Source organism: Pithys albifrons, chromosome 1 (assembly GCF_047495875.1).
Source record: "Pithys albifrons albifrons isolate INPA30051 chromosome 1, PitAlb_v1, whole genome shotgun sequence".
Classification (NCBI taxonomy): Eukaryota; Metazoa; Chordata; class Aves; order Passeriformes; family Thamnophilidae; genus Pithys; species Pithys albifrons.
In genome coordinates this window covers 23,220,511-23,247,699 of record NC_092458.1, presented here as the reverse complement: position 1 = coordinate 23,247,699, position 27,189 = coordinate 23,220,511, and the positions used below count along the sequence as shown (strand labels likewise).

General features: G+C 41.8%; 1 protein-coding gene across 7 annotated transcripts in view; it reads left to right on the top strand.

Annotated features, from left to right (window-relative positions):
* NPAS2 (neuronal PAS domain protein 2) overlaps positions 1 to 27,189 on the top strand; it is a 133,377-nt gene that overhangs the window by 89,931 nt on the left and 16,257 nt on the right. For 5 of the 7 annotated variants that reach the window (XM_071580925.1, XM_071580515.1, XM_071580843.1 and 2 more), the window contains 11 exons: positions 2,783 to 2,872; positions 6,513 to 6,633; positions 7,651 to 7,764; positions 16,623 to 16,741; positions 19,071 to 19,153; positions 20,058 to 20,164; positions 21,319 to 21,466; positions 22,062 to 22,143; positions 22,431 to 22,572; positions 23,291 to 23,400; positions 23,572 to 23,664. In XM_071580925.1, coding sequence (XP_071437026.1) covers positions 2,783 to 2,872; positions 6,513 to 6,633; positions 7,651 to 7,764; positions 16,623 to 16,741; positions 19,071 to 19,153; positions 20,058 to 20,164; positions 21,319 to 21,466; positions 22,062 to 22,143; positions 22,431 to 22,572; positions 23,291 to 23,400; positions 23,572 to 23,664 — 1,209 coding nt within the window. The remainder of the gene's footprint in view (positions 1 to 2,782; positions 2,873 to 6,512; positions 6,634 to 7,650; positions 7,765 to 16,622; positions 16,742 to 19,070; positions 19,154 to 20,057; positions 20,165 to 21,318; positions 21,467 to 22,061; positions 22,144 to 22,430; positions 22,573 to 23,290; positions 23,401 to 23,571; positions 23,665 to 27,189) is intronic. The other 2 variants (XM_071580602.1, XM_071580688.1) reach the window with 2 other exon arrangements.

The window sequence follows — 27,189 nt, the reverse complement described above, 5'->3', positions numbered from 1 at the left end:
AACATTTGCAATTAGAGTTTTTAAATTATACCATAGATCCTTTTAACACTAGCTGGGATTTGAAGGGAGGTGACTCAATGGCATTTATGTAGGTTCAAAATGAAATGCAAAAGAGCTGCTAAAATGTATTTTTCTCTCTCAGCTAGAATTGTCTTTAACAAGGTCCTTTGCCTGTACTAAACACATGGAGGTTTCATGGCCCCATGGTGTTCTTTGAGAGCAGGCTTCTCTTCCTCCCACAAATGATGTGAACATCGGACATGATCCAGCCTCTGGCAGTGGGGAGGGAAGGATGTTGGGGAGCACCTTCATTCACCAAGGGGTGGCATAAAACTGGAACACATTGCTGGCTCCCAGGGGCTGACAGTCCCCTGGCCATTGCAGTGTGTTGTGATGAAACTCCCCAGTCTGGTTTTACGCAGCGCTTTGCTCCCATTGCTCTGACAACCACCCATTCCCCTCTCAGTGCACAGGAACTTAACATACGTAACTCCTTCAGTCTGCAATGAAATATGTCCCTCAGACAGCAATAAATTGGCAGTTGTTCTGACAGGCTGGGCCTTTGTTGATTCTACTTGTATGCTACAAAATTTTAGATTAAAACAATCACTTTTGTTTTCCCAGCATATAAATCACCTTCTTATTACTGTGATTTTCCATGCCCTTCAAGATAACATTGGGTGTTGGGATGTCCTGTTGTGCCAGATGTTCATCATTCCCTGCTATTTTGCCTTTCTACTAATCTTATTAACATTTGGACAAGACTGTTTGAAGCTTTTCCCATCCTGTTATTAAAAGATAGGAATATTTTTTTCCAAACACTAATTCAAAATAATCAGAGCCTAATTGACTGCAGTAATACATCAGCTTTCCTGAAAATGGCCTTTTCTTACCCCACTGAAAAAGCTGTCATCATACTACACAAGAGTGGGCATTAGGCTCTGTTTGTCCATCTAGGACTATTGCAGCACGGAAATCTTTGAAGAGGGATATGCCCTCTTAATGTTGGAAGGGCCAGTCGTGAATAAATAAAAATAGAATTATGTATGCATCCATTAATTTGATTTTATCACAGAATTCTGATATGAGTCACTGTATAATTTGCATTGGATATGAAATAAAGACTTGATTTTTTTAAAAACTAACAACCTTCACCATAGTAACATGCACAATTCAACTGCCTTGTAAAATCGCTGCTCTCTTCCACAGGTTAACAGCTATCATGCTTTTATAGAAAACAGCTTGAATGTACCACACTAAAGAAAAACATATTCTCTGCACTTAAATTAACAAAATCAAACTAACTATAGCAGCTGGAGGGGTTTTAGAGATGCTAAACACTTACTCTTCTACTGGGGTATAAGTTATTGACTTGCTTTTCAAAAGACTGAAGCACCAGCAGATTCCCATTGACTTAAATAGTTGTGGGTGCTCAGCATTCTCTGGTAAAAGGAACATATGTTTGTATGTCTATTCAAGGCTTTGTGTTTTCCTATTTCTTTTTAACAATTAGCATTTTCCAGTGTTCTCAGAATTCTCTCCTTTATTGAAGTCAGCGGTGGAGGGGGTGGGAATGATGTGGTGTGGCTTACAAGATCAACTGCTAGTCTGGCTCAGAGGCAGGCCTGGATATTCAGTATGGTTTTGTAACACTGTGGCACCGTGATCAGGAGGTTTGCAGTACACCTGTCTCCTGAGCAGGTATTGCCATTGGAGTATAGTCAAACTCTGTTCTGATTCAGTCGTGTTTGCAGTGCCTTTACTGCTCAAATACTGCTGGCAACACTGACTCCAGAATACCAAGGAACTGACAGAAAGGACTCAGACTTGTTCCACTTGAAGGTTTGGAAGCCTCACCAGTGACTTCCTAATGACCGTGGGAAGGTTTTACTATATTCTCTGAGCACCTACTATTGAGTGTTAATTTTTGGGGGCATTCTCTTCATAGCGATCTAAAGCTCATCTTGCTTTAGATCACTCTGAGGAGAATACCCCCAAAAAATAACTTAATCTTGCTTTAGATCTCAAAATCTACCTAGATTTAACTTTGAACAACACTGAGCTCAAAACTTGGCATGTCAGACTAAGAAAAGACTAATTTTGAAGGTGAAATTGCTCCTGTAAAGAGATGGGGGTAAGGCTGGTATTTGCCTTCAGTGCTAGGAATGAAGGGGCTTACTGCAAGGTGGGACTGAAGTGGGGAAGAAACTCTGCAGAAGGGTGAATCTCGCTTGGAATGAGTAATCTAATACGATGACCTTTAAAATAAATCACTCAATTAAAACTCAAGCTAAGGATTATTTGATCATTTGCATTGCTTTTACTTACATGAAAGCCCAGTAATATACAATGTTACATTAATACAAACTGAGATTTATGGGGTTTGCAGAGAAGTACCATTTTGAGAGAGGACTGCATCCTTTCATCATCCTTTGATATTTACACAGAGCTCAAATGTTCATTTTAATAACTTCCAAGGGATCCAGTCTTAGTCATTTTGCATTATTAAAATGTGTGATTAATTTAAAAACTGAGACATGAAATGTTCCTGTGAGCCCTTTGTTGCTTCAATAGTAGGTTTTATTAGACTACAAAGAGTCTTCTAAAAGTTAAATCAGACTGTAAAATCAGAGAATTACTGTTCTGCACCTTGATATAACATTCCTACAACTTGGTAACAATATGGTGCTGAAGTCAAACTGTTTTGATCAACACTTGATGAGACGTCTGTTTACACCACTCATTCCTGTTAAAGCACTCTCCCCTTGTCTGTTTTCCTTAGGCATTAGATGGCTTCATTATAGCAGTAACCACAGGTGGAAGCATCCTCTATGTGTCTGACAGCATCACACCTCTTCTAGGACATTTACCGGTGAGTAATTCTGGCATTGGCTTTTCTACTATACATCATAGAATAAGGCCTTGCATTTTTAGAACAGATGTGAAAGGATGCTGGGAGTGGTGTTTTCCTGAAAATGTGGTGAGGGAGTTTGTCTCTGTGTTATGTTGGCTGCTGCTGTTGCTCAGCTCTATTCTCTCTCTCTGATTCATACCCTTCAGGTTTTTGTTGCTATGAGGCACTTCAGCTTGAATGGAAAAACTCTGCAGGAATAGTCTGGCCAGGGGAGGGACAGGGTGACCTGGCTGATCTTTTCCATCTCTGATTTCTAAGCTAGGAGAGAATAGCACCAGTACTGCTGGCAGCCCAGAAAGGAGCTTGTTAAGGGCCTTATTCTGCTCCCAGGGAGGTAAAAGACAAAAACCCCATTGAATTCAGCATTATCCGGAGGCTGCTGACAAGCTCTCTCTGCAGCTCAGCTGTGCTTTCCCAAGGGGAGCACACCCTGCTCTCAGGAGGTGCTGGTGAAGCCGATGCTGGGTGCATAGTGCACCCATACATTGGTCAAGCTGGTGCTCACTTCAACAGGAGCAGATTGTTTTATCTGTGGGCTGTTGAGTCCTGCTGTGGGAGACATTCTGGCATCCACTAGCTTGGGCTGGAGGAGCAGGTGAGAGAGCTCCAAAATCTGCTCCTGTTGCTAAGGCTCCTCAAGGAGAAATGGTGTAATAATTACGGATTAATCCTCACACTCATTTTTATATCCTGGTCTCAAATAAATACATGCCCAGGAGAAAAGAAATAGCTGCCAAATTATTATTGTACTACCCCCATTTTGTTCTTAAGAAAATTAGATTTTTTTCTTTCATTTATTTTTTCACCAAATACTTGTTATGTTTTCCACCCAGACAAAGGTATTTCGCACACACGCTACCTTGCTGTAATAGGAACAAAAACTATTTTCTTCTGAGACAAAAAGAACCTGATGAAAGGCAGCAGCTTCTGGTAAATGAAAGAATATTGCTATGCTATAACAGATTGGACTGAATCTCAGTTTTCTTTCATCCTCAGCAGTTGAGAAGACCAGTAGTTACCTATTTTTTGACATTTGCCTTCACTTCAAAGGTGGGGAGAGCTCTGTCCTGCATACAGACTGTGGGGTCTTCATGCAGTTACCCATTTCCATGAAATTTTCTTGTCTATCATCATTTGAGGGTTTTATTGGTATCCCTTCCAAATACTGATTCTTACTGGAGGTGGTATGTTGGAGGACGTCGTGACAGTGGTGTATCTGCTGCAGGAAAATATTCTTCAGGGAGACACATCTCAGACCCTCTGCCTAAAATCTTAAGCACTGACTGAACATGGATTCAGGTTCATAATTCCTGAATTGGACCATCAGAAGGAAAACTGATTTTCTCTCCTGAAGACATACCTTGTGTGATAACCTTACATGGTATCCAGCCCAAAGTAGAGGGACATTACTTTTGTTCACACAGAATCAGTGCAGGAACCAATCTGACAGGGCTAGATGTGGAGCAGACTTCTTGGAGCTGTTGGAGTGGTAGTGGTTAGCAACTTCCCCACTAGCCCACACATGCAGAGGGACTGGGTGCACCCCAGAGACCTCAACCAAACAAGCAAGAAAGGCTTCTGCCTGCCCCAGGTAGGCAGATCACCATGGCCATGGGCAGGGACCCAGCTGAGGGTGCAGTTAGGTGCACATTGGATGTTTTAGTCCTCTGTTGCCCTTTCCATATATTTGGGAGGTTTTAAGTTTTAAATCTGATCTGAGTGCTATCTGGAAAATCTATGTAGCTTATTTTGTTTAGCGACAGGATCTATTTGTAAGCCAAATTCAGTAACTGTTTGAGGAACAAAGTACCAATTCTTTCTCCTCTGTGACAACAGGGAAAAATACTCTGCAAATCTCCTGTGAGCAATGAAAAAAAAGCAAAACCGGGCAGAATGCGGAGCAGGGCTCTCTGAGGATCTGTATCAAGAAATCTGATGTATTTCCTTTCATTAAAATCATGAAAGTCTCTGATGCTGGCAACAAATACATCCAATTCTCTTTAATACAGCTTCTCTAAATTCCATGGAGCATTTTCAAACACAAACTTCCCCTGTTATAATTCTAAATAATTTGTTTTAACAAGATCTGGAACTGCTCCTAGGGCTGGCTGAGGTAGAGAAGTGTAACTCACATGGTAAGGTTGACTCTAGTTGAAATGTACTCCTGGAAACCTAGTCACAACTTATAGCATTTGCCACTGAGAGGGTACACTATGACTCCAAGAACATGTAGTCCCTTGAAGAGGGTCCTCCCTGTCCCTTCTTGCCAGCTTTACCAGGAGGTCCCTGGCAGGAGTTCTTCACAAAAGGAATATTCAAGTAAATGAGCACATGTAATAAATACTTTAAACTGAATCATCTAAAGTGGCATACTATCACAACAAGGTAAGTATATAATGTGTAGCACTCTAATTTTTAAAGTATACTCGATGAATTTCGCTACTCTAAACAGGAACTACACACAGAAAAGCAGGCATGGATAGAAAGCAGAGGGAAACCAAAGTGTAATCTTACATAAATAAATGATGATGATTAATAACTTGCCAGTCTCATACAGAGCTTACACGTTTTCAACATGACTATAGAGTCTGATAGCAGCTGGTCTGATGACACACAAAGCTGTGTCAGTGTGTCGGCTGAGCCTGAGGTGGTCTCAAGTGGGATGCATGTAAGTCAAGGGTCACTTTACCTCAGGCTTCCTTTCAGATATACTCTTCTAGTGTTAGGTCAGTCACCATGCTGGCCACAGTGAGACCTTCCTCTTGGCAGCTCTATGACAGACCTTTTATCATCTCCAGCCTTGGCCAGTCACAGCCTTTTCCAAAAATCCATCTCCTCTTTCTTCTCCCAAATCTCAGCACCTAGATTTTGGAAGGATTTCAGGTTCATGCCAGCTGATAGTGGGGGTGGAGGCACATAGGCACTCAGTGCGTAGCAGTCAAGGGGGCTTGTGCTGCAAGCTCCATGAAGTCCCTCTCCCTGGGGACTAACTGCTGCTGCTGCTGTAAAGTGATGTCCAGATTGGGGAGTCCTCTTCTCTCTGGCCCCACCTGCCAGGATGTAGGAAGTGAGGTGCAAGGCCTGCCACCCCAAGGGCACTTCCCAGGAGCTATGTGGATACCCCCAGGAAGGGGCTGGATCTGGGACTGACACAACTCTTGGGATCGGTGGCTCAGGGTGATTCCCAGCCTCATTGCTCCCACCAGTCAGGGTCTGGCAGGGAGAGAACAAGCTCCAGTGATCCACAGCAGACCTGTCCATGGAATTGGTGAGCAGTATGGGGAGCCAGACACCCATTTTCCAGCTCACTCCCAGGTCTCATCATTTAATGGCATGGACATAGTTGTTGTATCTGATGGTCTCTGAGAAACATTAAATATCACTGAGTGCTGAGAATTAATCTGAGAACCAGCCAACAGAGAAGTGGCGCCTCAGTTTGCCTAGCAGTTTCCCCTGTTGTAGACTTTGTCAGGAGTGCCTGGAAGTCAGTGGGGAAACTCCTGTGGAATACCACAGGCTTTGAATCCACCTTGTGCATCTCTGCAAGTGTTGTTTGTTGTGATATTTCTGTTTGTCTCAAAAGTTCCTTTCTTTGCAGTGTGATGTCTTGGACCAGAATTTGTTAAATTTCCTCCCAGAACAAGAACATTCAGAAATTTATAAGATGTTATCTTCATGTATGCTTATGACAGATTCTGCCTCATCAGATTACCTAAAAAGTAAGTTTTATTTTATCTTCTCTACTAAGTGAAGAAGCATAGGCAGGATAAAATTTTTCTCTCAGAAAGAGTTTTTCATGTGATGTGCAATACAAAATTAGTTTCACAGCTGTTTAAAAAGATCTTGCCACCTGGAATGACCCTTTGGTTCTATTTTTAAATGAAATTCATTGCCTTTATTTTACTAGGCTAAGACTACTTGCGGTTATGTTAATTATTAAATATTGTATCTTTTGAGACAGCTAAGGAAAATAGGTTAGCCCATGGAAACTGAGAGTTCACATGAGACTAATCACATCTTAATTGATATTTCAGCCTGTTCAAATAAGATGCTGTTCAGAGATATGCTAATGTTGCATACCTTTGTTTTGCCTTATAGTTGAAAAGTATCTCTGAAAACATAGTAATTCTTTTTCAAATTGAATTTTGTTTTTCTTAAAAATTTTTTTACTGCGTCATCCATATTCATTTTGGGAGGTAAGATATAGGAAACCAGCAAACATACAATAATGTAAGATGTACATCTGCTTAATCTACTGTATCGTATGAAACCTGCAGCTGATAGCTAATACACTGAAGTTAATTTCATAGATATTTTGAGGTAATTAGGCATAGTTTTCCAACACAAGATGTAGAACAGCTGTGAGTTGTGAAAAGTCTAGACGGAAAAAAACAGTAAGTGAAGGATCCAGTTCTCTCCTTTGCTGCACTGATGCTATGGCTGTGGAACTCCTGTGATAAAGGTGATTTCAGAGAAGGGCAAGTTAATCTCCAAGGCTTCCCTGAGCTGCAGGCAAGCCCATGCACAGAGCTGAACAACCTGCATCTCTGCAAGGCCCTTCCTTGCAGAGGCTCTGATCCTGCAATGTATAGCACGTTGGTGTTTAGGACTCCTGAGTGGTAACAAGCTGCTCTTGTGCTGCCAGTTGCAAGATTGGGGTTGGAAGACACCTCTGGTTGTATTTAGCTTAATTAGTATATTTATTTCTTCTTCTTCTTCTTCTTTTAACAATCCAGCTGACAATGAACTAGAGTTTTATTGTCATCTTCTGAGAGGAAGTTTGAACCCAAAGGAATTTCCAACATATGAATACATAAAATTTGTAGGAAATTTTCGGTCTTACAGCAATGGTAAGCTTTAATTGTTATATAAATGTTACTTTAGCTGTGTAAAATAAAATATAAGTATTGATCCATTGAACAAAACAGGCTTTTAAATGAAGAACTATTTTTAACATTGTGGGGTAAATTTTGCTTCACACAGATCTCATGGCTGAGTTGCAATAGCTGGATGAATACATGTGATGACTGAAATAGTGTTAGTTGCTTTTGTCACTACCCTTCCCTTGCAGTAATCCTGGTGTCTGGATAAGTTCACAAATAATGATGGGTTTAGAGGAGGGTTTGTTTGTGCTCACTAATACTGTGTGCTAAGACCCCACCTATTAGTGAAATAATAAGCTTGCTACCCTTATCTGCTAGTTTACATTAAACACAAATTCTGTGCCAGAATTGATTACCTGCCAAACCTGCCCTCTCACCCTGCTCTGCAAAACCTTGGGGAAAGGCAGCAGTGCCACGTGGCATTGGAACAGCTGAGGACACTGCTATCCATTGACTGCCCTCTCCAGCTGCCATTTTATATTCCTCTGGAGCACTGCAGAACTCAATACTCTCCAAAATAAGGGAAAAAATACAGTCAGCGTAGCTGTTAATGCACCATAGACAGTCTAGGGAAACCATCTTTCAAGGAATGAAGAGCAGATCTCCACCTTACCCCTTCCCTAACAAACAGATTGCTGCACGGCCATTAGTGTCAGAAATGAAATACTCTTTTATTGCTTTCCCTTCTCCTGCCTGCCCAAGTTTGCTTTAGTTACTTGCCTGACTGAACTCCAGAGTGGCATTTCCAAAGTTGCTGGTATTGTTCCAAATAGGTCATCCTCTGCAAAAAAATTCCCCACCGTGCTTTCCAAAAACTGCATGCCACAGTGCGAAAAAAATGTCCCTGTCCCCATTTAACTTTCTGCTCTTGCTCCACATGACTAGAATAGAAACCTATCTGCAGGATGGAGATATGTGTTTCTTGTTTGGTGCCATCTGATTCAAGGCTCTATTTGTATAAAAAAAAATGTAACTGCCTGTATGCTTTCTAGTTTGAATGAAGTGAATTGTGCCTGCCTGACAGACGCACACACCAAGCTGTTCTGTTTTCTAGAGCAGAAACCGGATTTCAGGTGCTGACTCATAAGCATACATTTTTACCAGGGGAATTTCTGATCCATTTTCTTCAAGGATTTTCAGCCTTTTATTTTGGCGTGACCTTAATATCGGCCCCTTAACTGTTAGGATTTCGTATCCCAGCATTTGTCTCAGTGGCTATTTCTCAGAAGATAAAACTTGCATTACAGCTATCTTCCCTAGCTTAGTGCATATAAACTAAATGGGAACATAATGATTTCAGAAGGCACAAAATCATTTTCCAAAGACTCCATCTTACAGCTTTCAAATAAGACATGTGCTTTCTGCTTCAAATTCTGTTTTCCCCTTTGTGCTACCTTTTTCTAAATCTTGCACTTTCTTTTGTCTCTTCCACTTTCTTTTCATCTCTGCTGCAGTCTGACCCTCCAGCTGACAGGAAAGGGACAGTCTTTACCCTGGCTCTGTGAGATGGTGCCTCCTGGCCCCCTTGCCATCTGACTTTAGTTTTGCCAGTTCAGTGCAGAGCCTGATGCAAATACTTGCTTCACCAGTGCGTCCCCATCACTCCTCTCCCTAGGCTGGGAGTCACTTCTGTGGCTGCCTCTGTGTTGTCCCCCTCTCAGCCTGGCTCTTAATCCAGCCACAAAACCACCTCTCAGCAAAGGTGGAAGCAAGTGCCCCGGACTTACGATGTAGAGGCAGCAGACTTTGCTCAGGAGATGATAATCTTAAGCCAAGGACAGATTGAGCAGCCAGAGGAGGGTGCAGACCTCTGAAGTGGCTGTCAGTGGATCCACTGGGCTCTCTGCATCAGCCGGATGCACCCTGAGCAAGGCATGGGAGACATCAACTCAAATGAGCACCATCTGAATGCAGCCATGCTTTGGGCAGCTTTCCAGCCCCGGGGGTGGGCACAAGCACCTTTTTTGGTGCAGGGGCTTTGGCACAGGAACTTGTGGTACAGGTACCTTTGAGCATCTGGTGGATGCAGTGGTGGACTGGGTTCCTGCCTCTGCTTGGCCCGCCCACACCCCAGGATGACCCACTATTATGCACTATCCTGCCCAGCCCGTGCACCTCAGGGCTGTCGCCTGCTGGACCTGACAGTAATTGCCCTCTTCCTCCTGTTAAATAAATACCCATTCTCCTGTCATCCCTCCTCCAGGTGTGAGGCCAAATGGATGAGAATGACAGCGGTGGGAAGGGTTGTGGGAGAGAGACATATCACTCAGGGCAGCATGTACCCTATATGTATAGGATCATCTGGCCCCAAGTCCTGCTTTTTGGAGGTGTTTGTGAAGGAAGGAAGCTAAGCTTTTTTAAGATAAGAAAACAGTTAGCTGGGGGAGGAAGACAGAAATTGCAAATTAAGCTTAATTAGCAGGAGACATTCCTTATGAATGTATTCAAGAATGTTTTTCCCAATAGCTTTTCACAGCAGTAGAAGTGAGAGCATGTTTCTACACATGGGAGACTGATACAGGATGTTCTCTAAATACTATCTCTGCCATTCCTTTTTAGCTACCCAATGCCAAATCCTACCTTTGTTTTCAACGTTTTGCTGAGCATACTCTGAGGCTACTCTGCCTGTGTGCTTCTGCCGCAGGGACTTTAGAGCCTTTGTGGCCAGGAAAGTTCTTTTGTCCCTGGGCAGGATACTTAACTATTCCACTGTCATTAATGTAAGGTCGTGGCAGTAACAGCCCTAGCATATCTTCCACCTTTCCTTCTCACTTAACCTTTGCTAATGTTTTTAAGAACTGGTAGGTCCTTTTTTGCCCTCTTCAACAGAAATGTCACTAGCTTTATTCTACTTCCACATAACCTTTTATGTAACCTCCCTTGAATTATCATCTTTTAGGCTCATTTTATTATTGTTCATTGCTCATATAATGGTGGTGCTTGGGGGAAAGGGATCATGCATGTGGGTTCCCAGTCACCTTCCCCCCTCCCTCCTCCCTCATACCTTCTCTTTTAATCGCATTGTGACTTATGGCTGAGAACATCATATAGGGATGTGTTTGAATGGATTAATTTGAAGGATTGCAGCTTAGAAAGCCAGTTAGGGGCTTAGCTGCTCTCCCTAACTTTAATGGGAGCTCTGGGGCTTTAAAAGCCATTGTACTGAGATGCCAAAGATAATTTTTTTCATGCTTAAATAGAACAAATACCAGATATCTGCCAAGGTGACTTGTCATCAGAATTGCTGTCAGGGAGCCAGATCACACACAACTTACATCAAACTCATGCTACTCCCACAGAGGAGCAGTCACTGGCATCTTCCCTGATCCTAGAAGAAGCAGGGACATGCATGTACAGGCCCCAGAAATTGCCCAGGAAAGTTCACACGGCTCACAGCATGTGTTCAGTCTTTCAGAAGATCACTGTCCCTGGAGCTCTGGGGCTCAGCTATAGCTGAGGGCTAGAGGAGCTGCACAGCCCAGTGCCAGGGTTAGCAAGAAGGGCAGACTGGCTGGTCCTGGGGAACCCCTACTCTAACCCATTCTGCTGAACATTTCTGCAGCTGCAACTACACCAGGGCTGTGACACGAGCTGCCTGCACATGAGTGAATCCCCATTGAATTAGCTGTGCCCAAGTGAGAGCAGCTGACCAGCGAAACAGCAATGTGAGCTGTGCAGAATGACTGCATGAGTCACTGGCTGTGCTAAATCACATACAAGAGATTTGATTTTCCATTTGGGAGGATTATATAATCGTCATTAATTAAGCTTCAATGAGAAAAGCAGGACTGTAACCTAATGTGAAGAATCAGTAGTCTCTTGAGAGCAGAGGAGGTGGCCCATGGGCCAGTGGAGTTCCTTTTTGCTTCTGAGAGAAATGCCCTCTTGCTCTCAGATCATAGGGGTTGTTTTTGTTTTATTTGCAAATAGGAACTCTTTCCAATATTTTTCTGTATTTCAAATTCTGGTTCTGTAGCTTCCATTTTACCAAGAGACATTACTATATGCAAACATCTGAGGGAGCCAAGTGCCATCACTGTACCTATTGACCAGTAGTACCTGATAAGGCAGAGAGTCATATCAACATCACCAGTGAATAATGCAGTGGCTCACATTCAGTTTTGCCTGAAGGCTGAGGGGGAAGGCAAGTAATAAAGACAACCCTCTCCAGAAATCCAAGGAAATGATTAGCTCCCAGTATAAAATGTCAAATTGAGTGAGAATAAATTTTACAAAGCTGCTTAATAGCTCACTCTGATAAGAAATGATAAGGTGGACTGGGTTTATCCCTACTGTGAAAATTGTATGTTTGTAAACAGATAAAGACCTCTCATAATTATACAGCCAAATATTGTCTTTGGTATCTTATTTCTGAGGTGGCATAACTTGCTTAAAACCTCCTGAAAGGGACAAAGCCAGAGTGGTCCCTTTCAAAGAGTTCACCAATTCAAAAAAGGACCACCAGCATCTTCAAAGTGATGGATCTGTCCTTTCATCCAAAATGCCTGAAGTTTTTCTCTTGAAGGTGGAGATAACTGCTATGTGAAAAGAGTTCCTAATAAGTAATATAATTAAATGTTACAGTGGAATTTAAAATTGTGCATTTTTGTTTCCAATTACATGGAAACTCAAGAAGTATCTGGTACTGAATGCTAATAATAGCAGATACTCTACTGTTAGCTGATATATCTCGCATATATAAGAATAAACATCAAGAAAATTATTATGCGGAGGAGAAAAAAATCTTCTAACTCCCAGAACAATTACTTCAATCTGAATTCCTTTTTAAAAGAAATAAACAGAAGATACATTGATCGTGAACCTCCAAAGTATATGCGGAAACATCTGAAACAAGAATAACTCCATCCAAAATGAGTGTTTTGATCAGAACCGACAGACAAATATCATTATTTGCTATTAATGATATAATAGAAGCTGCAGCTAACAATATGCAGCACTCATGCTAAACTCTCCATGGGTACTTAAGAAAAAGACACCATTCCTGTCCTGAAGAATTTACTTGGGATTCCTATCAACAAAGGATGGCAAGGGGAGAAACAGGAGGAGGAGAGAGGAGAGAGGAGATCAAAGTAGACAGGTGATGCATGGACACTGTCACTGTTGCTCTTCCAAAGCTACTGACTGCAGTCCGACTTGCCATCGGCATTTAAATTTCTTCATTATATATATTAATTGCCAAATAATCTGTTCATGTGGGGTCTGAATTTATTTATACGAAACAATCTTGGGTTTATTCTGGACTGTTTGGCTTGTATTTTTTGAAATCACTGTTGAGTTTATTTGACAGTCACTAAAACTGGTTCTTTAAAGATTAACATCTACTGACAAAGTAGGAAGGAGGGATTTCTTCTTTCAGATGGCATAACTGGGAGGTTTGCTGTCTTAGGAAGATTATGTTTTACACATTCTACATTAAAATAAGGTGACTGAGCAACTGACTGCTGCACTATTAAAAACTGAATAAAGCGACATAGGGGGTTTTCTGAACACGTTTTCAGTCATTTCATATGGCATGATTTGTATCCCTAAGGATAAAAATCTTTTTGTCTGTGATAGTTAAGGGCTGGGTTCCTTGTATATATTATTTATTTTTAACATTCTGTCCTTAGTGTCTTGGTCTTGAAAAATTAAACAATGACAAAAAAAAAATCAAAACAACACCTTTATACAGGCATATCAGCTTCTTTCTATCTTATGAGATGTTTGCAGGTATTTAATACTTCTACAAAAGGAATAGCAGGTGTGATAGGTAACTGCAAAAGCTATTAAAATTCATGCTAAGGAGCATCAGCTAACTGATATATATGGAAAACCTGTTTCACTTTTCTGATTATGTATTTAGCTTTGTCACATGACCTTCTAATTCCTTAGTCAAGATATTTTGTCCAGATCATTTAGTTGTGAAGCACACATGCCCTCATTTAACCAAGCCCACCTGTTTATAGCCAGCTTAACATTTTCATCAGGCGTCTTCTGACTAAAGCACTCCAAGCCCTGTATCGGACTTACAAATTCTAATATCATCATAGCCTCAGACTTGATCCTGTATTTTTCATTCCACTGTTTTCCTGTGGTGCTTTCAGAGAGTTTGCTACTGAACTTTGCTACCTCAAGATGTTGTGTTTCTTTTAAAGAGACTAGGAGAACCATAAAGAAGGCATGCTTAAAAGGTTATACCAGGATTATATTTTTCTAAAAATTTGTGTAATGATCTCTTCTTTAAACTACACTTCAAAATTTGTCAACGAAAAAAAGTTGAAATTTGCTGACCAGCTGCAAAAGCAGAGCAAAAGAGGCTATGCAGATAGAGCTGTGGAAAAAACATGTACCAACAAAATAAGTCAGGCAGCAAAATAATTCAGAAGCAAATGTGACTGGGTTTTTTCTTTCAGTTATTGTAGTTGTCATTTTCAGATGGAGGTGTACTTTGCAAGGTGGTGGCTACGTGCCTGCATCATGACAGGATGACTTCAAGCCAGGCCAGTTCTGTCTCATCTCCGTGGGCTTATTCATTCACTTTTCATTCCAGAAGTTGTGATGAAATCCCAAATTTACTACCTACCTATCCTATACAATAATTATTGCCCTTTTAGTATTTCATTTACCTGTTGAAAATACAATCCTATTTTGTAAATGACACATTCAGGGATGTATTCTGCTCTCTTCCGGGAAGACATCTCAGGCTCATGGCTGTTTACATCCAACAGCTGCGTAAAAAGTCATTTGCTCTCTTTGGTGTGTCTCAGTCTCCACGGAGTCTCCACTATCTTCTCCAGCTGGTGTCATTTGCAATCCCATGGTTTGCTAACTAGGTTAACTTATCATATCTGTGCTTTGAAGGCTGAATGTGCTTATCTGCTTTTCATATCTTAGAGCCCAGCCTGCAAGCATTTGCTACTGAACTTGTCTGTTACAGAAACAGCCCCATTGACTTCAAATGTGACAACATACTACATAGTAAGCTTGGAAGTAACTTTTTACAATGCCCATAAGGTGGGTTTATAGCATTCCCATTCATTATTAAAAAGGACTGACTACAGAAATGAACAGACTTGCACAAAATAATATCAGAGATGGACCGATAGCTCTCTACTTAGGCTTCTCCTGTTTCCTGTAGCTCCTAACTCTTTCTTCCTTTTTTCCACCTCTTGTATTAATAATCCCATAGAAGCCCATAAATGCTCATAAACCCAGGATCAGAATGGGAATACATATTCCTGGGAAGTCCCCAGAGCAAGTGTGCTTTCCTTGTGAAAGGAGGGGAATTTTGTCCATATTTTTTCTCTCAGTATACAGTCAGCCATGCCCTCCAGACTCAACTACAAGAGGGGGCTGTAATCTCTGTGGATGTTCACATCTGTGCTGTCTTCTCAGATAAGGAATCTTTCTTTCCCATTCTGGTGTAATATATATTGTGCACACAGTGACCTGAACCAGTTAATCATAGGTGTGAATTCCCCTTAGAGTACTTATTTTTCCATCTTCTACCCTGTTATCCTTGTTACCAGTAATGTGTCTATGTTTCAGAACTTTTAATAGATTGAACTGGGTTCCAAAAGCATATGTGGTAAATTCAGCCTTATTCCATCTCTACAATTTATGATAGCCCAGTGCAGTATAAAAATCCTGTTCATCTACACAGATAGATAAAAAACCCTTCAATTTCACAGTAATGCTTTGTCCTGTGCAGAAGAGGCAAACTGTAGGAAACTTCATGAAGTTGGATATAGGGGCCTAATAGTAAGGAAAGATAATTTCATATTAGCATTAATCCCTGTGAGCATTAGATTAACTCACATTGGTGAACTCTGCCTGCTAGATAGAACCTTTTCTGCCCCTGTGGGAGATAATTGGCTGGACAAGGCAAGAGCCCAGAGGGCCAGCCCAGTTCCCACTGAAGCCTGGCACACAGTTTTCTTTCACAGGTGTGGGAGTGGGATTACCATCTCTAAACAGCTTGAACTTGGAGGAAGAATTTGCATTATATCATTCTAACATGGGACTGTGGGCTAGCTCAAGGCAACACGTTCTTTCGGCAGCCCATCTCTGTGGCAGAAGGTGCCAGTGGGCTCTCAGAGCAACACAAGAGCCATGCAATAATGAAAGACACAGATAAAAAACCCCACACACAGAATATGTAGCCACATCACATCCAGTTTTACCTTCCACCCAGGGTCTCAGGAGACAGCAGGCCATCTGCAGACTAACCAGATATGCCCATCTCTGGAAGTCAGTGCCATACACAGGGTCCCTTTTCTTTAAAACAAATAGAACTTGAGCACACTGGGGACAGTTCTTCTTAGATGCAGAAGGGGAAGGCGCTCTTCAGCAGCCAAGAATCACAAGCTTGATGAAGCCTTGCTGGCTGTGGGCCCCGGTGTTTTGCCACTGATGACTTGACGAACTCTCTTCAGCTACCTCCCTTGCCAACACTTTTTTTCACTGCCTCATGGAAGTTATGGTGCTAGGAATGCTGCAGCATGTATCTTTTTCTTGTCAGTGGTGAAAAGAGCAATTAGATGTGTGGGGTTTCTTTCCAGAAAACTGCATTATGCTCTGTAATAAAGTTTGGCCTTATTTTTATCAGGATTAACCTGTAAAATTCATACTTGAAGTTAAGCTCTGATGTCTTTCTGCCTAACATGACTGACTTGGATTTAAATATATGCATATCAGCTTTAAAAGCTTTTAGAGCACTTCTCTGAATAAAAATAGTATTAGTATGCTTCAAGTATGCAAAATATTCAGGGAGAGAAAATCTTGTATGAGACATGATTCCAGGTCTCATTTTTTTCCCCACCTAGTGCCTAACTCCACTTGCAATGGCTTTGACGAGGCTGTCCCAAGGGCTTACAGAACATCCCCGGGAAAGCAAATCTGCTTTGTTGCGACTGTTCGTTTGGCAACGCCTCAGTTTTTAAAGGTAAATGCATGCCCTCAGTCCCATTCATTTCAGAACTTCTCATAACACTTTCAGACGAGGTGACACAGAAGGTTCTTAGTTTTGCTAATTGAATGGATTACAGATATCACATTTCATGCATAAAAATCCAGTGAAGAGGATTATCAATGCAAGTCAGGATCTGCAGAAGCAGTGTCACTTCTGCCCCCATCACGTGGGAAATGGAAGCCCTCCTTGCATTAAGAATTACAAAGTCACTTTGATTGGGTTCTTCCTTCTTGCTTTCTGTTCCTGCAATGACACAATGTACAGATGGCCACCAACACTTTCATTTGTGCCCCTCAGTGTCTTTGGTGGACTGCTGCTAGTTTCTCTCCTCCCAAATCCTTGTAGTAAGATTGTGGTTATAATGATAGACAATCCAACCTTGTGCCTGACACTGCTGTTCCCTAATTAACAACTGTGAACTACTGTATCAGATGTCCCAGCCCCAGAGGTTAAGAGATTTTTTAATGTAATTGAGACCTGGTCAATATGAAATCACTGCTCCCTTGGCCTGGCTCCATTACCGCTTTGGGACTTGCAGGGCACTCTTGACTGATTCCTGGCCCTGGCAGGCAAGTAGAGTCCTTTTGGAGTAAGTGAGGACACTTCTCATAGATCTGAAACACAGTAATTGTATTAATGGTAGGGTAGATGTTAAGGTACTCTGGGAACCCTAAAAGCAAATTCCCTTGTCTTTGGGTAGCTAACATCTCAAAATAAACAGGGAAACAAAATGGGCTGTACATGGCAATGAGCTGCCTGGTGTTAGGGAGAAAGCAGCTGCTGAAGAGCCCAGAGAAGATTTTAACTGCCACAAAGTACTACACAGCCATCTCTTCCGTTCTCCTGGGTGCGTCACTTCACCCACACTTTTACTTCCTTCTCTAAAATGAAGGTAAAAATATTTGACTGGCCAAGAAAGGCATAATCAGCAATTTGGTTGCACACAGCAACGTTTGCTTGTTGCACCTTCAATTTTAGTGTATGTTCTTGGCATCAGCATGGATTTTGGCCTAAATTGGAAAGAGGAGGAGAGAGGAATCTAAGCTGTTCATGACGCCTTTTGCCTCTGCAGAGCCAGAGACATTAAACAACTTTGTCAGCATTGATATGTATCTAAGAAATGCTTGATGGCAGCCACACCTCAGCTTGTCCTCTGGTCCCAAGAGGATTTAAAACATTAGTGGTCTGAAAGTCTTCTCTCACTGAGAGGGACAGCAGAGAGAGAAGCATCAATGCAGATGATGGGAGGGTCTCACTGAGCCCACAGCACAGGGGCCTGGGGAACAGCAGCACTGGGGGCTAGTGGACAGGCTGTTCTTATCAGTGATGATGGAGACCTTCCTGCACGAGAAACATGAGGGACACTGTAACTCTGGATGCCACCAAATATAGAGCACTGATGCTGGCATGTCCCAAGTGCGTTGCCCCTGCAAACTGCCAGTGGGAGAGGAGAAGTTGGCATAGGAGAGCCACGAATGGGCGGCGAGTTGGCCGTGAGGCTTGCAACCAGCCCCTGCCCATGCACGGGTATGCACCATGGTGCCATCCTTTCCTGTGCTTCCCCGCTCCCTCCATCAACTAATCACTGCCTCTTGATCCTCACTCCTCTGGGGCAAGGATGTCCTGCCTCACAGAAATCCCTGTACCCTGGCTCCTTTAATTGACTTATTAATTCTCATTCTCATGAGCCCTGAGGTCTGCTGTGAGTCTTGAGGGCCAGCTTCTTCACTGTGGCAGTGACGTGCAAGGCAAAACTGCTGCCTTTTACCCACCTGACAGGTGCCATGCAGGCTGGCTTCCTGAAAAGACATTTACTCCTCTGCAGCTATTGAGTGAGAAGGAGAGTGTTCCCCTTTCTCAAAGAGAGCTTGGAAGGCAGACATCCAAAAGGACCAGACAAGAATGGTGGGTATCTTTAGTAACATAAAGAGAGTGAAGAAAGACATGGCAAACCCTGGTGAGATCAGGCATAGGTTGCATGCTGGAAAAGGGCATTGTTCCTTGGGGCTGTGGGCAGCACAGCCATTACACCCCAGCCACTGCTTCACAGCCATAAAAGTTTTGGCACACTGAGGTACAGTCTCAGCTCTTAAGTTCATATGCATCACCAGTCCTGCTCCCCAACTCCTGCAGAAATGTTGGCATTGATAAATACAATACATTGCTCTCTGGAATTGCCAGAAAATGGGTGAATCTTCTGTTTTCTCCTCTTAAGCACCATGTATTTAAAGCTAACAAAAGCTAGGTGAAGCAGAGTGGTAAAGCTGGAACCCTCAGTAAGTCAGTTTTCTTCACTGGACAGGAGATGTGCATCGTGGAAGAACCTCTAGAGGAATTCACATCAAGACACAGCCTGGAGTGGAAATTTTTATTCCTGGATCACAGGTTGGATCACAAGAAAATCTGGTTGTGTTTGGTGCTTGTCTACTGCTATCTCATAAGTACAATTCTCTCAAATAGTGTTCCATTGCACTTCTAAATCTCATGAACAGGAGGGCTGCAGTGAAATTCCTGAAAAAGTTTACTATTTTACATGTATTTTTGCATTTATTTTTAATGAGGTTTTAAAACAAAAGTACTCAGTTTCTTAGGCCAAATTTGTGATTAGCTTGTTCTGGTTTCCTTTAAAATTATCAACAGACCAAAGTCTGTCACATTGCAAAATGATCTAATTATTATACAGCTGCAGAAATCCTTCTTTCCAAATCCAGTCATTGATTGTGTGTGTGCAATTCCCACTGAGTTGTGGAGGGAAAGTCTATGCTGGCCTGAGGCATCTGTGCTGGCTAAGGTACAAAGCAAGTGCCTCAACACACCACAGATGAGCTCTCCAGACACCCAGAGGGAAGCAGCACAGATGATTTCCCCTCCTATCCCTGCAGTCCTTGCAAACGGTGGCTTCCTATCACCTCACTATGCAATTTCCTCGTGCAAGGACTGCAGGAGCTGCTGCAGAGCCTCTGACCAAGGAACAGCCAGGGAATGGCTCCCTCACAGCAGGTTCCTGTGTGAAGGTCCCTGAGAAGTTGAACTGCTTTCCATAATCATATTTTCCCTGGAAAACAGAGGTTGTCATAGCCTTGTCCTGGTGGAATGGTGCTGCTGGTACTGCTGTGCCCAGCTGGGCATCCCAGACACAAGGTGGGGGAAAGTCAAAGTCCAGTCCCCTGGGATAAATAGCTGTACAGTGATGAGCGAAAGCAGATCTGGGCTTTTGGCACATCCATGTCAACATGCAGAACTGCTTTTTTATGGTTTATGAACTCACTGACATTGTGCCTAACCACAGAGCACCGCCGATTATAGGATACTTGCCTTTTGAAGTGCTGGGTACTTCTGGCTATGACTATTACCATATAGATGACCTGGAGCTGCTAGCAAGGTGCCATGAACACTGTAAGTATTACATGGCCCAAGTTCCTGTGAAGTCACTGGGATACCTCTTTTCAGTGGAATGTCGTTTCAGTTAAACTTGGAAGGGGAGGTTTGACTCTTGCTTCAGCCTGTATACCTTACAAGAATCGTAGCAGACTGGAGGCACTGCAGCTGATTGGCATCTGGGACAGATTTACCAAGCTCTGGAAGATATAATGTTATCTTCTGTATCCCCACAAGTAGTCAAAAAGACTCACTGAATGGATAAAATATGCCAGATTAGACTCCCATTAATAAAGAATATGCAGGAATAGTTCAAAAAATTCCTGTGGATTATTTTACCTAATGTTGTTCACTGTGTATTTGGGACTACCTGTGATAATTTAAGCACAGACTGTTAAAGTTTAATTGAAAAACTCTTTAAATAAAGAAAATGAGGCAATGCTTCTCAAATATTTGCTTACAGAACTGGCTGTAACATCTCATCTTACCACCTCTGCCTGTCCTGAAAGTATGCTGCAACTGTAGTTTTTATATGTTGACAGTGAAATATAGAAAGGTAAAAAGGGGAGTGTTTGGGAACCCCTTGAAACCTCCATGGAAAAAACCACGGAGATTAATTTTGTTGGTGAATCTTTCAAACCTTCAGTACATCCCCCTTTACTGTAGTTTGAATTTTTGTTAGTCTGGAAATTGTCATTAAGTTTCAAATTATTTTTGTCTTTGCACAATATTATCTCTTATACTCACTTCATTCTAAATCCATCTGCACACCATACTCATCTTTTCCTGTGCTTTTCTGCTCTAAAACTTAAGATGATCAGTCTTAGAAATTAGTCCCAGATGCCTAATTTAGCAGTATGTGATCAGCACATAAACCAGGGTAAGATCTATGTTTAAATTGTAGCGGACACTAATGCATTAGTGCAAACTTAAGGTTAATTGTACTGTCTAGGAATGTACCATTTAAAGTGTCAGAAGAAGATACCTTCTGATCTTTATGATTTTTGCTCTGTCATAAGGCTGAGGGAGCACTTAATCAAACTTGGTGCTTAGACTCCTGTATGCCTTGGGAATTGATGGGGACACAGATATTTTTGTCACTTTTTTTCACATTTCGTGTCATTTTCACATGGGAAATTGTGTTACAAGCTGTGTGTGTCTTCTGCTGACAGTGATGCAGTTCGGCAAGGGGAAGTCGTGCTGCTATCGGTTTCTGACCAAAGGACAGCAGTGGATCTGGCTCCAGACCCATTACTATATCACCTACCACCAGTGGAACTCCAAGCCAGAGTTCATTGTGTGCACACACATGGTGGTAAGGTATGGAAAATAATATCAACCAGTGGGGACATAAAGGATAGTGGGGACACAAGGGCATCCTCATGTCTGCCAACACTTTCCCTTAAAAATATAACATCTTTTACATAACAAAAAGTTAAGCCTGAATTCTCTAAAGGAATTACCTTACTTGTAGAAAAATTGTCAGACTAAACCTTAGTTTGTGTTAAGGGCAATTTTTTTTTTAATTTAGGGGTAGATGAACTGTGACATTTTTCCATTTTGTGCAAAAATAGAGAAGAGACAAATTCCTTAAATATTCACTTCCTCTAATGCTGATGTCTTTAAAAGAGATGTGTGGAAGCTTTCCAATGAAGTCATAAAGTGGTTGTAGGATGTGAACTTGACCTTTTTATATACTTCTTTAATATACTTCTTGACTTCAAGAAGATAGGAACAGACAAAAACCTGAAAAATAAAAGTCCCTCAAATGCTATTTGATAGCATTTAAGTGATTTTTCAGCTGTTCATTTAACCTGTAAAATAGTACAGTAATTTGTTCCTCCACTTTCTTAAAGCATATCTTATGACATACAACAATTCCATGTTGATACATAGAATTATATTTTCTATTCAGTTATGCAGATGTTCGAGTGGAGAGGAGACAGGAGATGGGCTTGGAAGAAGTGTCCTCAGAGGCTGTGTCCTCAGCACTAAAGGTACAATGAGAAAAGTGTTTTTCATTAATTGAAGGCATAAAATTACTATGGCAGTAGCTTGCTATTTATTTCTAACTCAGTGATAGTTGTTTATAAAATGCATTAGTTAGATGCTATTTGGAAGGGACATTGACACCTGTGTCCAGGTTTCCTGCTGCCTACCTGGGATTAGTTCTGCTCATTTTAGGCCTGCCAAAGAATTGGTGTGAAATCATTACTAAATGCATTCCAAAATGCTTTAACCTTGACAGATGTGATAGCTATTCCCTTTTTCTGGTTTGTTTTAGGACAGTGGCACCAGCTTGGATCCTGAACAGCACTTTAATGCACTTGATATTGGTGCCTCAATCCTCAGCGCCAGTCGGACACCCTCAGTATCATCCCGTAGCTCGCCAAAATCTTCCCACACACCCAAGTCAGACCCAGCATGTGAGTGGCATTCCTGGGTTACTGCATTATTTATAATTTAGCCAAGTTACAGAATGTGTGCCTGTATACCCCAGCTGCTAATTTAACAGTTATTTATGGGTTATCAATGATATGCACTGACAGAGAAGTGTATAATCTGAAATGGTAACATATAAGAGGGAAGGTTCCAGTGCAGCTACCTAAACACTGGGAGGTGAGTAGTGGGATTAGTTGTGAGAGCTGCTCCTTCAATCTGTTAAAAATAAGGACTTCCATCTTCAGATTTAAGGGCATCAGTATAAGCAATATAAGGCCTCTCTAGACTTACATGAGTAAAAATAGCCTGTGGGTGATTCTCTTCTGACCAAGAGTCAGGATGCTCAAGCGTTGACTTGGGTATACTCTTTCTGCTCCCTGGTCTGGAAGATAAGCTAATGAGCTAACCTAAATCTGCAGTTATTTCACCCATATAAAGGGAGTTCCAGCTGTTTTAGGACAGTTCCTGGGTCCCTTTGCTCTGTTGGAGCACAAAATCGTAATCTGTCTCATTTACTTTTATCTTTGCCCAGACCCTCCTTACCAGTTTAATTTTACTGCCATTGAAGCCAACAAGAACAGCCTTGGCTCCCTCTGAAATTTAGCTGGGCTGTAATAATTTCTACCTAGGTCTTGTGATAATAACCACTTCAAACAGGACTGATTTCCAGCATATGAGAACTCACCAATACTTTTCTTGCAGCTACACCAACAAAGCTGATTGCGGAGTCTAACACTCCCTTGCCACGAACACCAAGTGCGCAGCAGCAGGATTTGTCCGTGCACAGACTCAGCCAACCTACTGCTCTTCAGGTAACTTCCCAAAGAATTATCCAAACAGGCAGAGAGTATACAGCATATGCCACAGATGCATCTTAGCAATTAAAAGCTACTTACACAAAAGCCATGGCATTAGAAGAAACCTGAAGCTTACAGCAGCCAAACTTATAAATAAAGTTTTGGTTTGTTTTGTTTTTAACCTAGGTTTCTTTGCTTTCTCAGCCTCCATGTGAGCTTCTCCCACAGCAGTTGCTGCCTCAAGCAACTCTGCAAAATCAACCTGCACCTCTGGCACAGGTTAGTTGGGGATTTGGAAGTGGAATAGGTCACTTACTTATCTCCTGATATTTTCTCTTTTTGGGGCTTTTACGTTACTGCTCTAGGAACTAAAATCCCCAAATCCACCAGCTCTCAAACATGCAAAATATTGTGGGAAAGTAATTGGAATCGTACACTTGTGTGTTTAAATATATAACTGCATGCACATGTTGAGAAGCTCAGGTGCATGTGGGTTCAGGTGCACACACATCTATTTCACAGGAGGAAAAAAAAAACAGATTAAAAAAGAGTTTTCAACTTTGCTTTTATAGAACCAAGTCCCATCAAGATCAAATCCAGAATGAGAATTAAACCCAAAAACTAACAAAGACACACAGTCCTCCTAAAAACACCTGTTTGGCTGTGCTGATGCAGAACTAACAAGCAATAAAGAATACCCAAGTTCAACAACACCCTTTTTGTGAGTGTGCCAGTAATGGTGAGGATGCCGCTGGGGACAAATTTCATATTCCTCCAATCTATTAATCCACATCTCAAAAGTGCTGATTGCCCAACAAGTCACCATAGTGTTTCATTTGCAATGGATTTTGAAAAAGCAATTTTGAGTACCATGTTCCCTGCACAATGTTTTTCTCCTGCTGTGATATACCCCATCATTCTCTCATTTTAGGAAGGGCAGAGTATTCCTGGATCTAGACTGCTTCTACCATTAGGAGACTGTACTCCTTCACAATATCCCAGAGTTTCTTCCTGTAGCATATAAAACATACAAAGTTCTGAGGATCCTGGCTTTAAAATAACAAATTCTCATTTATCTTCTGTGCTTAATATTCTTTTCATGACTCCATGCTAGCATGCAGCAAAGCAACAGCATATCAATTATCTGCTCTGAGCATTCATTTTCTTCTACAGATACTTCTGTCCGTTACTCATTAATGCACTTTCAAACACAATTAGTTTATGTATTACAAACCTGCATGTGTTTTGTTTGACTTTTTTCTATTTCCCTTTCTTCCTCATCAAAGCACTTTGTGTAAAGAAGCTTTACAGTTGTTCACTAAAGTTCTCACTGACTTGTTCCTTCCATGTAAAACACTCTTACTGGCACACCAGCTCCATTTCTTTCCTGCCACATTGGAGCTCTGTCCAGCCACAAAGCCACTGGTTAAGGCTCTTTGGGCCAGCTAAATCTCAGTGCAAGGAAGAGAGCTGACTTGAGTCTGTCTACACAGGCAGCCCTCTGGCAGCCCTCTTCTCAACTGGCAGCAAAGTCACAGCAGTGCTCCTGGAGGAGCTTAAAATGAAGCTTGATGTGTAACAGGAACACTTTAAAATAATTAACATGTCAGCCTACAGCAAGATAATTCATTATTAAAAAGACAAGATACCTACAGTACTAGGTGAGTGAGGGACAAAACCCAGGTACATATGCTTCTCACCATGAACATTGCCTTGGCTTCCTAGCTGGCCATTTCACAGCAGTTTAAGCACCTCCACAAGCTCACTTCTGTAGAAATATCATGGCCAGGTGCCCCAGTGCCAGCCTGTGAGGAGGAGCTGTGAGGTTTGCTCCCTGCTGATGCCTTTCTGCAGCTGGCCTTTAGCTAAAGGTGACCCCTGGCAGGAGCTGAAAGGCAGTGTGCCCAGCTTGGCCACACAGGGACCCAGGCATCCTTGCAGCTAACATTTGGCTACAGGGTGGCAGCAGCGGGGAAGAACATTTTAAGTGGCCACAACTGCATCTACAGCAAGCAGCTAACTGCTGCCTCGGGCACCATCTGCTTGAACTTTGATTAGTTTTATTTCGAGCAAAGACTGTGATGGTTTTGAATCCACTGAAATGTAGTTTTAGCTTTTGCCTTGCCTGTGTGAATGAACAGACAGCACTGTGCTAGATGTTACATGAATGTAAATGGTTTACTTTAAACCAAGTGGTCCCTATAAGAATATCTGTTTGTTTGCCTTCCTCATTGTCATAAATTAAAATCCCCTACAACACAGCGGATGTTGGTGAATGAATAATAACTAGCACTAATAATCCATTTGGGATTGAGCAGGTGTTACTCAGATGACAGAAAGAACGAACACATTGTTCGGTGAGCGGCAAAACTAATGAAACCCAGTTTCCCAGGGGTTGCGCCTTGCAAGGCTGAGCATGGAGCCAGCCTTTCCAACAGGAGGAAGGGACAAGTGGATCCTTCTCTCCTTTGCTCAGCTAAAGCTTTCATGAAGTTACAGCAGTCTTTTTTGAAACTAACAACTCTATTGCATGTCTTTAGCAAGAAATGGCTCATCTCCTGGGCCAAAAGGATTGAAAGAAAAGTTGGAAGATAGGCAGAAAAGAAGGGTTTAAAAGAAACTGTGCTAAAAAGCAAATGGGGTCTCTTTTCTTTACCTAGCTACCTATTGTCATGAAACTTCTAGGAACAGAATGTCTTTGAGGTGTCCATCTTCTTGTTCATCACATCTGAAATGATGCACCATCCTGACAGACACTGGGGCCATAGGTCCCCTTCTCTGGCTGCAGCCTCCCAACACTAGAGAGAGGGAGTAACCCTGGCACCGTGAGGTGGCATCAGGTGGAGAGAAACACCTCTCCTTGGGCATGGTCCAGCTAGTGTCTTTCAGGAGCTGGAGGAGAGGATTCACAGCCCAGAAGTGCCAGTCCCTCTCCCCAGCCTGTACAGCCTGTCTGGACCAGCAGCAGCACTGGTGCGTCGAGCCTTTTCCTACCAGAACATCTGCTGACATGATCCCAAATGCATGATTTTTTTTTTTTAAGAAAAGAGACTCAAATGTCTACTATGGGGTTTGGTTGGGGTTTGGTTTTTTTTTTTGTTTTGTTTTTTTGGAGGTTTTTTGTCTGCATTAACAAACCTTGATTAAACAATTACAGATATCTCACAGGTTTAGTCTTCCATGTTTGACTATATCTGGAAATACAGCACTTTTCTGAGTATTCTGTGAACATTCGTAAATACCTAAGTGAGACAAAGAGCAACTTCATCTGATGCCAGTGGAAGAGTTAATGCTGGGCATTGTTTTCTGTGGAACATTTTGAGTTAAACTCTTTTAATTTATTATACAATTACAGATTTCTCCCTTAATTAGTAGAGCAGTTAATGATCTTGAGATAAACACTCTATGGTGCAGGTCAATTGCTGTTAGTGTCTTATTGTACAAAAACAACAGAAGCTCTGTAAGCTCAAGGGTCATGGCTAGAGTTATCAGCAATTTGGGGGTTGGATGGAAAAGGGAAAAAAGCAAAAGAGAAAGTTCCTTGTCTTCCTCTGTAACGGCTTTCACTCTAGTATACTAGCTAATTGTTGTTACGTGTATTAGTACAAAAAGCATGTGAAAAAGAGAAGAAAAATACAGTACAAGATGAATATGCTTAATATTCATAATTGTCCCAAAAAATTAAGGAATAATACTTTAAAATCTACAGCAATATAGTCTTATGTGCAACTTTTCAAAGCAAATTTGAATTTAAAAATAAGGTCTGGAAATGTATTTTGTTTGTTATTGAAGTATAAAATTATT